The sequence below is a fragment of the Bombina bombina genome, chromosome 6 (genome assembly GCF_027579735.1).
Source record: "Bombina bombina isolate aBomBom1 chromosome 6, aBomBom1.pri, whole genome shotgun sequence".
Taxonomy (NCBI): Eukaryota; Metazoa; Chordata; class Amphibia; order Anura; family Bombinatoridae; genus Bombina; species Bombina bombina.
Window position 1 is genome coordinate 754,751,445 of NC_069504.1, and position 13,951 is coordinate 754,765,395.

At 35.8% G+C, this 13,951-nt stretch overlaps 1 protein-coding gene across 2 annotated transcripts in view; it reads right to left on the bottom strand.

Annotated features, from left to right (window-relative positions):
• The window catches only part of COL5A3 (collagen type V alpha 3 chain), a 295,561-nt gene that overhangs the window by 126,161 nt on the left and 155,449 nt on the right, over positions 1 to 13,951 (bottom strand). For both annotated transcript variants that reach the window (XM_053718030.1, XM_053718029.1), the window contains 6 exons: positions 12,735 to 12,818; positions 7,150 to 7,206; positions 3,223 to 3,276; positions 2,576 to 2,629; positions 1,953 to 2,006; positions 1,365 to 1,418 (listed from right to left, as the gene is read on the bottom strand). In XM_053718030.1, the coding sequence (XP_053574005.1) occupies positions 1,365 to 1,418; positions 1,953 to 2,006; positions 2,576 to 2,629; positions 3,223 to 3,276; positions 7,150 to 7,206; positions 12,735 to 12,818 (357 nt within the window). The remainder of the gene's footprint in view (positions 1 to 1,364; positions 1,419 to 1,952; positions 2,007 to 2,575; positions 2,630 to 3,222; positions 3,277 to 7,149; positions 7,207 to 12,734; positions 12,819 to 13,951) is intronic.

A 13,951-nucleotide genomic window follows, 5' to 3' on the forward strand; every position in this document is an offset into this window, starting at 1 on the left:
TCATGAGATTTCACTTAACTCTTATGAGATTTCATTGTAAACTTCCTTACACTGAATAGGGAAATAAGATGAGTGTGCATGAAAGCTCGCTGCTTCCGCTGTCCCGGGACAGACATACTGATTTGCTGCTTAGAAGTCCTTTACAATGGGATGCGGCTACTGAGAAACTTTTGAGGTAAAATATCTTTCTTTTTTAAATAGAGATGTTCAGGTGATATTTTCTAGTCAGCTTTTTACAGCTATACTGCATCAGTTTCAAGTGTTTATACATTTGGGTATTATGGCCCTTTAATGTTTTCAGTAAATTAGGAAACAATCATCCTTATTAACATATAAAATGAGAATGTACAAACATAAAAATAAAGAAATGCCTTTCAAACAACCTAGAAATGCAATGCAAAATATGAAAAAATGGGTTTTAAGAGGTCAAGGCTCTTAAAGGGACACAAGTCAAAATAAACTTTTATGATTCAGACAGAGCATGCAGTGTTAAGACACTTTCCAATTTACTTCAAATTTTGTGCAGTCTTTTTATATTCCCACTTTCTGGGCAACAAGCTCCTACTGAGCATGTGCACAAATTCTCAGGGTATACATATACTAGTCTGTAATTGGCTGATGTCTGTCACATGATACAGTGGGCCAGAAAATGGGAGAACAAATAAATTTGCTTGAGTTGTCCTTTGAAATTGAAAGTCCAAAAAGTTCACAAAAAGATGAAAAAACGGTTTTCTAATGCATTACAATACCACTGCTAAAGATTACAGGCTGTAGCCTCTTGCAGATCTTGTGATTATTGGGCTTTTTGTTTATAATGGCCTAAAATTTAAAGTCCCCGTTATTTGCATCTCTCTTAAGGGATTGGAGGAGAACCCACAGCTTATCTATTAGTTATTTGTTCCACCCCTTGTTAATGTCACATGTTCTTTTTTTTACTTCTCCTTCTTTCTGCATTTTTAACATCAAAATTCTCATTGAACAATGTAAATCCTAATCAAGCCTTTCCAAAAGTATATTTTATTCACTGGGCAAACAGAAATTCTTGATAGTTCTGTGGTTTCACATTTTTAAGTTGATTGACATAGAAGTAGCAGGTAACATTACAGCTTGCGCATGATAGCTATAAGTTTTTATTTGTAAACTGTTCTACCATTGTGTTATAGATTGGAGATATAATATAATAAATTAGATGTGCCACACCCACATTAAATTAAAAAGTATTGCAAGGGTGATCCAGGGTAAAGCAAATTGGAATCACTGCCTTAAGTAATACATCTGCAATTACTGCCATAAAACAAAAAGAGCATCTCATTTTACACTTATCTGCAGAGATAATATATTATCAACAATACTAATAATCTTACCCGGTGTCCCTTTTCTCCTGGAAGTCCTGGTAAACCATCAAAACCTCGGTCACCCTACAAAAATTAAGAAAAAGACCACAAATAGTAATCTATCTAATTAAGTACAACTGGAAGTGGGAACCTATTCAAGGATAGGGTTCATTTTGGTGATGGTCATTATGAGGGTTAACTGCAGAAAGAATATATGGTTCAGTTATATTTTGGCAGGTGTCCTTGTCAGGGTAAATTCCTTAGAGGAATGGTGGTGGCTCATAAATCTTTGATCTGTGTGCACCTTTATTCTGCCTAACAACTTATATTCCTCCTTGTGTGGAGCATTGGGACTATGTACCTTACAATTTGTATTCTTTATTTTAGGAAGCTTGGAGATCAAATCTCAGTGGAGGGGCAGAATAAGGGCTATACCATGGACCAAGACCAGGGCAGTTCACGGGTGGGTTCTGGCATTTTAGTGGGTATATAGCTGGTCCCTAGTTTCACTCTATGAAACCAGGATATATAAAGGATATTAAAAGTAACAGGAGGAACACAGCCTCCAAAGCAGGCTCATACTGCAGGGCATTTAGGAGCTATGGAATAAATACCTACCTTGACTCCAGTCTCTCCAGGAACCCCCCTTGCACCGTCTGCTCCAGAACGACCCTGAGACAAGAGTGTCACAGAAGAATAATAATCAAACATTAAAAGGTAAAAAACCCATGTAAAAGAAATCAAAATATACAACTGGAAGCCAGAATAAAAATTGAAAGATACACTAGTAAGTAAAATTTCTAAGGGATGGTGGTTTATGATTAAATTTTATTTATTTAAAAAATAAAAAAGTAAGATGGGTAGGGCAAAACAAGAATAATATACTAAAGTGTCATCACACAGGAGTGATACTAAAAAGAAAAAGTAGAATACTGATGGAAGATTAAGAGAACAAGAGGGGATGAAAGAAAGAGAAAGGTCAAGTGGTTGAGAAAAAAGTCCTGCTCTTCAGAATTGAAGCTACAGAAAGATATGATACAATGGCAAAGGATCACAATGAATCAGAGATGATTATGGAAGGAAATTAGATGGACCCAAGACATAATATGTATAAAAATATCCAAAGAAGAGATGTGGGTATGGATTAACAGACATAATATTAAAATAATTTGTGCTGATTATTAGATAACATTACTGTTAGTTGAATACATACACAAATAAGGTAAAAGATCAGAACTTACTCTTTTCCCTAGCTTTCCTGGTGATCCTTGTATACCTTGAAAGCCACGTGGGCCCTGAAATTAAAATGAGACAAAAAGGATAAAACCATTTAGGCTGCCCCCTCACTATAGAATGACACAGACAGAGATATGAGGGAGGAAGTGGGCTCAAGCAAGACACCAGCTACTTACTGGAAAAATTAATTAGAAAAAGTCTAAACTAATACATAAAGGTGACCAATTAGTTTGCTTGGTTTGAAATTGATGGACTTTATGCTATGCCTTATATTGTTAAGTTATGCCCCTCTTACATAGCCAATGCAGAATGATACAGTAACACAGGCAGGAGGGAGTTCTTGGAAATGTAGTCCATACTTCTCACAGGGACACTAACTGGAGAGTGCTATAGTAGATGGGGCTTCTCCTACTACTCTGCAATACGTACAACAAGAGGGAGCTATAGGACATGAGGTTAGTCATTCACACTATCTCATCTACTACAAATTAACACAGTAAAATTAACAACATATAGCTATAGGTATGGATGTTTCTGGTTAACCCCCCCCCACACACACACACACATATAAGGGCTATAATACTATTACCCTCTTTTCAAATAAATGTAATAAGAAGTCACATACAGAGGAAAATCCTAGTCCTGAACTTACCGGAGATCCTGCATCCCCTGAATCTCCCTTCAGGCCTTGGGGCCCAGGAGGACCCTAAAATATTTGAAAAAAAAACAATATAAATTAAAGCATATCCACCATCTAATTCTAATGGAAACTAACATATGCATAAGGCAAAACATGTCTTGATAATTAAGAAAAACACTGCTGCTACATTTTAATGTGTTGTTTATCAGTCCAAAAATCATCACATATATAAAAGAAATATTTATTTAGAAATATAAAGAACATATTCCGGTAACAAATCAACCTTGCAATATGAAATATTGCATTTTCATGTATACTTTTCGAGGAGAATACATTGTGGGCTTTGCACAACAGTTTATGGTTTTGTTTTTTGTTTTTCTATTTGTCTTCTCCATTGACTTCTATGGAGGAATACGTGAACGCACACAGCATCTGGCTTTATGGATTACGCAGGGATGGATTACGCAGGTTAATGTGCACGCAAAATAAGTTATTTTGCAATTTGTACTACCTGCGCAACCCCAAATGGGAAAAAAAACATAACGCATGCAGTGTTTTCGCAATTGCGAAAAACAGATTTGCTGTGCCACTTGTAATCTTGCCCTATAGTGGCTGATCTATTGCTGTAGAATTATTTGATGTAAATGTATAATATTTCTTAGCATTCACAACTTTTACACAATTGCAAAATATCCAAACATTCAAAACTTTAAAAAAGATTTATAAAATATTCCTCACTTTGATACCTAACCAGCATTTCCCACTATGTGCTTCATGAATTTGTCAACCAGTAAAAAAACGTTCCTATATGATATAATTTACCAAGTCAATGTTGGTCCTTACTGAATTCCTAAAAATATTTTAATATTCCTTTTGAATGCACATGTATCCAAATCGTCTACACTGTAAGCTTGTATATGTATTATCCGGTCAATGTAATTGTTATTACAGTTTTCCAAAGTTATTGTTAAGTGGTTCTTCTAGGAGCTGAAGACTTAAATATTCTGTGGTAAATCCCCAAATAAACACTTAGTGATCCATTTATTAAGCAGCGGACGCTGCTCCTTAACCTGTCCGCAACCTTTTAGGTGGAGAATTGAAATGATCCGATATGATACAATCAAGATGATTGACAGCCCCTGCTAGGCATTGCACAAGCATGTCACAAGAAATGCTTGTGCAATGTGCATTTAGTAATGTGGAGCGGTCATGATTCGCTATAGCGAATCTGATCGACATATGATAAATCTACCACTTAGAGAATTTCTGGGGCACAATCATTGTATGTCAAGATATTTTTTTTTTTATTATTTCTACATACATTTTAAATCCCTTTTGAATGCACAAGTATCCCATTGCTTCTAGACTGTAAGCTTGTATATGTTTTTTACTGTCAAGGTAATTAAAGTGGTCCAAAGTTAAGGTTATACGTAAGTGTTTCTACTAGGAGCTGAACACTCAAAATGTTATGCGGTAAACCCTGAAATAAACACTTAGAGCTTTTCTGGGGCACAATAATTGTATGTCAGGCTATTTTTTATTCCCTCATAAAGTGCTCATCTCTTGTATGAGTCACTGATCAGTTCTCTTCGATATGACTTTAGCTGTATAAAAGTTATCCTTATGAGGAATATACTTTTTATTTCTGATATATAAGTATCACCTGTAGGTGGTATCACATGCTGTACAACTGTCCTCAATATGCCAGATTATTGTCAATTTAACTATGTAAAGTAACAAGGAGCTGAGTACAGAATCTGGTTGGGTCATTACATTTTGTCTAGTTCTTTTGGAACCTATTAACACCACTAGAATCAGTACAATGCTGCTAACTACAGTAAGTATTTATGGGCAAAATGTGATGAGAATACTTATATTACCACTACTACTCTTTTACATAGTAACATAGTAGATGAGGTTGAAAAAAGAAAGAAGTCCATTGAGTTCTACCTATACAAATCGTAATATATTCACAATAAAAGCTCCAGTTGAGCCTAAATTATCCCATTAAAAAGGTGACCCATTAAACACAAGCAAAAATATCCCTGGATTTTTTTTCTTGCCAGAAATGTTTCTAAACCATTTTTAAATGTATCTAAGGTATTGGCATTTACTACCCCCTTAGTTAACGAGTTCCACAATTTGATTGCTCTTACAGTGGAAAAAATGTTTACGTCACTGGAGGTTAAATCTCCTTTCCTCAAGCCATAAATTGTGACCTCTTGTCACAAACAATTTTCTTGGAATAAACAGAGCTTCTGCTGTCTCTGTATATGGACCTTGAATATATTTATATAGTAAGTCATTATAAGCAATTATGTCACCTCTCACGCACCATTTTCTAGAGAAAACAGACCAAGTTTTTCTACCCTCTCCTCCTAGCTTAAATTCTCCATTTCCCTTATTAGTTTTGTGGCCCTTTTCTGAACTTTTTCAAAGTCTGCAATGTCTTTTTTTGAGATTGGTCCCCAGAACTGCACTCCATACTCAAGGTAAGTTCTTACCAGGGATTTATATAGTGACAAAATTATTCTTTCCTCCCTTGCATCAATGCTTCTTTTAATTCATGCTAGTACCTTCTTAGTCTTAGAAGCCACTGACCTATATTGTATACAGAAGAGAGAAGCGCTCTAACAGGAACGAACAACAGCTCATCAGCTAGTATATTGTACCCATCTTTAGCTTGTTATCTATTACTACCCCCAAATCCCTTTCCTCCTTGGTTATGCTAAGAGGCCTATTTATCAAAGGTCTTGCGGACCTGATCCGACAGTGCAGATCAGGTCCACAAGACCTCAATGAATGCGGAGAGCAATATGCTCTCCGTATTCAGCATTGCACCAGCAGCTCACAAGAGCTGCTGGTGCAACGCCGCCCCCTGCAGACTCACGGCCAATGGGCCGCCAGCAGGGAGGTGTCAATCAACCCAATCATACTCAATTGGGTTGAATTGTGGCGATTCCTGTCCGCCTGCTCAGAGCAGGCAGACATGGTTATGGAGCAGCTGTCTTTAGACCGCTGCTTCATAACTGCTGTTTCTGGTGAGTCTGAAGACTCGCCAGAAAAACAGACCCAAAAGCTCCATTCGGGGCTTGATAAATGGTCGTCTAAGTCTAGTCCCATTTAAATAATAGGTTGCCTACTTATTGTTACTTCCAACATGTAGAACCTTGCATTTTCCAGTATTAAATCTCATTTACCATTCTTCTAATTTTTGTATTTAATCCTTGCTCAAAGTCATTAATAAATATATTAAAAAGAACAGGGCCCAGTATGGATCCCTGGGGGACTCCCCTGATTACCTCTGTCTAATCTGAGTATGATCCGTTCACTACTATGTTGCTCCCTGTCTTTTAACCTGTTATTTATACATGAGCTAACATTTTCAGCTATTCCCAGTCCCTTAATTTTGTACATTAATTAATCATGTGGCACTGTATCAAACACCTTTGCAAAATCCAAGTATATCACATCAACTGATTCTCTTTTATCTATATTTTTACTTACTTCCTCGTAGAATCTAATAAGTTTCATTTGACATGATCTTTTTCTCATAAAACCATACTGATTTGAACGTATTATCTTGTTTACACGAATATACTCATCAATATAATCTCTAATAATCCCTTCAAGTATCTTCCCTACTATCGATGTCAGACTAACTGGTCTATAGCTTCCTGGATCAGCCCTGCTACTATTTTTTTATTAATTATAATAATAATGCCAATTTAATACATCAGATAAATAATATTAGAATCTCCATGGAAACTACCTCTGGGAAAGAGCAAGTGAGATTTCTTGTTAGATTTACATGGATTTTCTACAGCTACCAAATGATTTTAAAATAAGAAATGTTATGGCTTTATTTGTTACCAGCCTGACACGCTGTATGTTTTTTTTTAAAAATTAAATACATTTTATTTGCAAAACGATACTTACAAGAGGACCTGATCTTCCTGTCAAACCCAATGGACCAGGAGGACCCTTCATGGCAAGCTGAAAATAGAGACAATTTAAACATTGACTTTAATGGATGTTTGCTGTAAGAAATGGAATGTGTTTAGTCCTCATGGGACATTGAACGGTTAGAACTGTGGGACATAGAATGTCCATTGCATCAAAGAATGGCACTGTGATACAAACATATGGAACTAATCATAAAATTACATTAATGTCTGGGTGACTTATACAGTCAAGACATAATAAAAAGGGACCCAAATTCCCACATTTTTTTCTATTGAAAGGACCATGTTGACAAATAGCTTTTATGTGAAAAATAAGGTTGAGAGCCTCTCAGAGTCTACTTATATGGACATTAAATAATTAAATTTCCCCATCAAATTGTTTCCATTATACTTTCAATATGTTTTCCTCTAAAAATGGCAGCTTTTTTAAATGCAGGAGCTTATCTATACCAGTCCCTAATTGGCTACCACAAATAGATAAAATAAACATACTGAAATGGCTTTTCAATGGACAGGTGACAAGACCATAAAACAATTTTAAATTTTGCAAATAAAAATGCTTCTACAATATTTATGTTGTAGGCAGAACTTTTCCAATGCAAATGTTTAAATGCACATGAAAGTAAACATTAAAGGGACACTGAACCCAATAATTTTCTTTTGTAATTCAGATAGAGGGGCCCATTTATCAAAGGGCTTGCGGACCTGATCCGACACTGCGGATCAGGTCCGCAAGACCTCGCTAAATGCGGAGAGCAATAAGCTCTCCGCATTTAACATTGCACCAGCAGCTCACAAGAGCTGCTGGTGCAACGCCGCCCCCTGCTGACTCGCGGCCAATCGGCCGCCAGCAGGGAGGTGTCAATCAACCCGATTGTATTCGATCGGGTTGATTTCCGGCAATTTCTGTCCGCCTGCTCAGAGCAGGCGGACAGGGTTATGGAGCAGCGGTCTTTAGACCGCTGCTTCATAACTTGTGTTTCTGGCGAGTCTGAAGACTCGCCAGAAACACGGCCCTTCAAGCTCCATACGGAGCTTGATAAATGGGCCTGATGGTGTGCAATTTTAAGCAACTTTCTAATTTACTCCTATTATCAATTTTTCTTCGTTCTCTTGCTATCTTTATTTGAAAAAGAAGGCATCTAAGCTTTTTTTTGGGTTCAAAACTCCGGACAGCACTTTTTTATTGGTGGATGAATTTATCCACCAATCAGCAAGGACAACCCAGGTTGTTCACCAAAAATGGGCCGGCATCTAAACTTACATTCTTGCATTTCAAATAAAGATAGTAAGAGAATGAAGAAAATTTGATAATAGGAGTAAATTAGAAAGTTGCTTAAAATTTCATGCTCAATTTGAATCACGAAAGAAAATTTTTGGGTACAGTGTCCCTTTAAAAAATACCATTGAATACAGTGAATTGCATAATTAACAAATGCATAATAAAAACACTATGCAATAACACTCAGGGCATGATGACTTAAAGCTAGGCTGACCATATTGCCGCTTTAAAAAGGGACACATATGAAAAATACATATGTCAGGGTTCTTATACAAAACATTTCTTTAAACAGCCCTGAAAATATCCCTGACATATGTATTTTTCATATGTGTCCCTTTTTAAAGCGGCAATATGGTCAGCCTAGCTTTAAGTCATCATGCCCTGAGTGTTATTGCATAGTGTTGCAAATAGCAAAAGAAACCTAAAAGGATTTTGTAAAGACAAATTTTAGCTTGAGAGCTATGTGTCGGTCTATGCAGGGTTCTGGATGTGAGGAAGAGATATGTGTATTGCAATATAATGCTCCTAAAAGATCTCTCTCCATGCTGGCAAGTTTTTGATCATTAGGCCCTAAGTTTGGATTTTAAATGAGTAGAAGACTTTTTTATGACAATTTTCTGCTACTTCCATTTTCCCTGCCCCTTTATAATGTGAAATCCATCAGCCAATCGCAAACAAATACACTGTGAACTCTTTTACATGCTCAGGAAGAGCTGGTGCCTTAGAAAATGTATAAATAAAAGATAATTAGGCCAAATAAGTGGTAGCCTAATGCCTTGCTTAAACAGGGGCCTCACCGTGTGTCTATCTTCATATGGTTTTTTTTTTTCTATGTGCAGCGTGCATTGCATGTGGATGAGTCAGATCAATTGAAGAACCTGAGGATGTAAGAATTAACCACAAACTGCTTGAAGAAAAGTAGGGAGCATGGACTACATAGTTTGGGGGAGCTCCAGAGGATAATCCTGTCTGTAATGCTGATAATGATTTTTTTAAAAAAACATCTACCAGGTCTGCTATGACCTTCCTTTAGTAGCTACATTCTCTCTCTTTCTGCTCCTTTTCTCTCTCTCTCATTTCTCTCCTTGCTCTATCACTTTGCCCTCTCTTAATCTGCCCCTATTTCTTTTTTCTCTTTTTCTGTCTCTTGTTCCCTTCTCACTCTTTGTATTCACTATCTCTTTGTATTTTTACTCTATTTCTCCACTCCCTCATTTATTCTCTTCAATCTCTTTCCATGCTCTTCCTTATCTCTCTCTTCCCATCTCTATTCTATAAACTCCATTCTCTTTCTTATCTCTTTGATTTATTCCTTTTCTCTCCACTCTCTCCCTTTTAATTTCTATTTTTACCACTCTCTTCAATCTCCCTTTTCTCTCCTCTCTCTCTCTCTCTCTCTCTCTCTCTATTTTCTCACTCTCTCTCTTCTCTCTATTTCCTCTTCTTACTCTACACTTTTTCTTCCACTTCTCAAGTTTAACTTTTCACTCTCTCATCTCCCCCTACTCTCTTCTTCTCTATTCTTTTTCTCTTTTCTCTATCCACTCTCCAATCCTCTCCACTTTCTGTCTTTGTTCACCATATTTCCATTCTCTCCTCCTTTCTTGACACCTTCTCTTTGTTTTCTGTCTTTTTTTTCTTTATTTGCTTCTCCACTCTCTCATTCTCCCATCCCTATAGCCTTTCTCTCTTTCTCTTTCTCTGTACTCTCTACTTTCTCTACTTTCTCTCACTCCTACTTTATCTCTCTGCTCTTTTAACTTTTGCCTCTCTTTTCTTTCTGTCCATTCCCTCTCTCCCATCTTTTCTCTATATCTTTCACTATTCTTTTGCCTCTCTCTTCATTTTCCTTCTTTCCCCAACCTCCAATCAACCTCACCTGTTTCTCCCTTCTGTCTTTACCATATCTATTTACTTTCCATTAGCTCTCTTTCTACCTTTTTCATTTTACTCCTTCTCTCTTCTTTCAGTTAATTTATCTCCTCTTTTTCAACTGTTCTTTCTTCAATTTCTATTTTCTCTCTCACTTTCTCCACTCTCTCCTTTCTTTCATGTTCTCTCACCCTCCACACTATCCTTTCTCTTTTTTCCCTCACCCCCCTCCTCTCTCTCTCTCTCTCTCTCTCTCTCTCTCTCTCTCTCTCTCTCTCTCTCTCTCTCTCTCTCTCTCTCTCTCTCTCTCTCTCTATATATATATATATATATATATATATTTATATTTAGAAATCCTGTATAACAACCAGCAGTCCCTCCAATATATCAGCATCCAGGGTGCACTGTATAAAAATACAAACTTCAAAGAACAGACAGGCACTCACCAGTATTCCACAATCACAAACTTTGTTTAATATCCAGTCAGACAAAGTTTGTGATTGTGGAATACCAGTGAGTTCCTGTCTGTTCTTCGATCATAGCAAGTCAACATCATAGTATTATTCTGGCATAGTTCTAAAGTCTTCCTTTTTAGAGCAGTATTGTCTTACTCTGAGTAATTGACCCTGAGGCATATATTATCTAAAGGATTTAAGTTGACCACTTCATATGTGCCTTACAGTTCTGTTTTCTTTTGCTTCAATATCCAAATCTCACTTGTTAATTTGGAATAAATTACATTTTTGGGGGGGTTTTATGGTAAAAAAACAGACTATCTAACTCATTCCAAATTATTGTAATGTCATCAAAGTAGAACAAAGCACCAGATAAGGGTAAAGGAGGATTTAAAAAAACAGATAAAGTTGAAATAGGTAGTAGAAGATGAGGTCATCTACCTATACCCCCTGCAGCCTTGATATTAAAGGGACAGTCTAGGCCAAAATAAACTTTCATGATTCAGATAGAGCATGTCATTTTAAACAATTTTCCAATTTACTTTTATCACCAATTTTGCTTTGTTCTCTTGGTATTCTTAGTTGAAAGCTTAACCTAGGAGGTTCATATGCTAATTTCTTAGACCTTGAAGCCCACCTCTTTCAGATTGCATTTTAACAGTTTTTCACCACTAGAGGGTGTTAGTTCACGTATTTCATATAGATAACACTGTGCTCGTGCATGAGAAGTTATCTGGGAGCAGGCACTGATTGGCTAGACTGCAAGTCTGTCAAAAGAACTGAAAAAAAGGGCAGTTTGCAGAGGCTTAGATACAAGATAATCACAGAGGTTAAAAGTATATTAATATAACTGTGTTGGTTATGCAAAACTGGGAAATGGGTAATAAAGGGATTATCTATCTTTTAAAACAATAAAAATTCTGATGTAGACTGTCCCTTTAAGGCTTGTGGCAAAATTGTTGCACACCCAAATGTTATGGTATAGTGGAGATAGTGATACAAGAGACTTCAATGTACTAATTTAGAAGCAACTTTGGGACTTAATTCAGGTTGAATATTTGTCAAAACCCATAGGAAGGGTTTAGGTGAACTTTAATGGACATAGGGAAATTCCGAGCAATTAATATTGAGATTTATTTGTTGGATTTTTGTATTTTGCTTTGTGTCAAGGGGCCTTATATTTGAGCCTCATTAACTCAAGAGCCCCCTCTGCTCTGCACATTTTGATAATGGAAGTAAATTGGAAAGGTTTTTTTATTATTTTTAAATAGCATTCTCTATCTGGTCATGAGAGTGTCCATTTAAGCTCCCCTGATTGAGATAGGGTGTGGAATTAAAAAAAAAAAATCCAATCTATTTTTATCATCAAATGTACTTCTTTCTCATGGTATCATTTTGTTGAAACATATAGTTTTTTTTGTCATAATAATATACAGAGGTAGGCTTATAAGTGTGTATTGAGGTATAAAAGGCAGCAGCAGTGTTTGCAACAATGTTTGTAATAATGTTATAGATTGTTCCAAACATTATAATCTTGTACTGCTCAAAATGTGTGCATGCTCCTGAGTCTATGTAGGTATTCTGTCATGGGAAAGAGTTAAGAAAGTAAACAATACAAGTAAATGGGAAAGTTTTTTTAAATTTCATATGCTATCTGAATAACGAAAGTGTAATTTTGACTCCAATGTCCCTTTAGTTGTTCCTAGTTCCTTTAATGTGTAGCACATGTCCCTGCAAGCAGTTCTCCTCTGTCACAGAGGGAACTTGGGTGTTACAGACAGCAAATAGCAGTGTTCTGTCTTCTGACTGGCTGGGCAACATGAAACTATTTAGCAAAACCAGTGGATAGCCCATATTTTCCAAGCAAATAAAAAGTAAGTTTAGCAATGGAAATATGATCTTTTATATGTGCATATTCCAGTAAACTCAACACTCTACATCATAAATTACCTTAGCTTGTTGTAAAATAGATTGAGCTTGAGCTTCTTGAAATGAAACTGTTTGTCCTCTGCCCAAATCTCCACCAAACTGGAACTTCATAGAAAGCCAAAGAAAAATGTATTAAAATAAATATCCATACCATAATTAAGAAATTAACTGACTTGCAACTTAAATGTACAGTGTACTGTAAAATTGTTTCCCCCTTAATGTGTTTCTAATTACTTTTTATACCAGCTGCAAAATAAAAAATGTTTTGTATATGAAATAGCTGTTTCTGTTAAGTGAAACCACAACCCAATCAAATGAACTGAGCTTCTAGGTAGAGCACACTTTTTTTTTAACAATCTATATATATATATATATATATATATATATATATATATATATATATATATATAATCATCATCTTATCTTTAACTATATTTTCAAAGACCAATAATTAGAGAAAACAATGGGAAATTAATATTTGTACCTGTCTGTCCTAAACCCACTGGTTTACATAGGGTTTCTATAACCAGTACTTAATTAATAACATTTTCAGTATTGGTGGAGATACAAAAGCAGCTATTTCAAAAGACAAAGTAAAGTTAAGAGATATTTGAAAACAATTGAATATACTCCAGAGGGTCAAATGAATCAGTAGGAACACATGAAAGAGGAGGTGGAAAAAAACACTGTCCCTTTAATGAACCATAAAAATGTATTAAAGATGGCAGTAAAGTATCAATATGGATCATCCCAGTTTCTATTGCATATTCTGTCAATTTTAGTTTACATTTTAAATCAGTGGCTTATATTCACTAACCATAGAGCAGCTTCTTAAAGAAAACAAATATACACTATTTCTAGTCACTAGCAAATGGAGCAAATACATATTGTATTATATAGACTTCATAAAATAATAAATCATTTAAAGAGTTTTTTTCACTGACCTTTACACTCTTAGTAAAGGTCCTGATCATTCATGAAACATAATATCTGTTATTCTAGAGATCTGATTCACTGAAAATAATAACTCTTCATCTCACTATGTTGAATCTTCTCCAAAGAAAAACTCCCCCATATGAATTAGAATGATTTGTCTCATTTTAAAAGTCTATTGAATTATTAATACATTTAGGCCACTGACCAAGTGCCAGAATTTCTACCATTGAACAAAAACTGCAGTTTGAATCTAGAGGAAGCCCAGATGAATTTGTTATTTAGATTTTGTTTAAAATTACAAA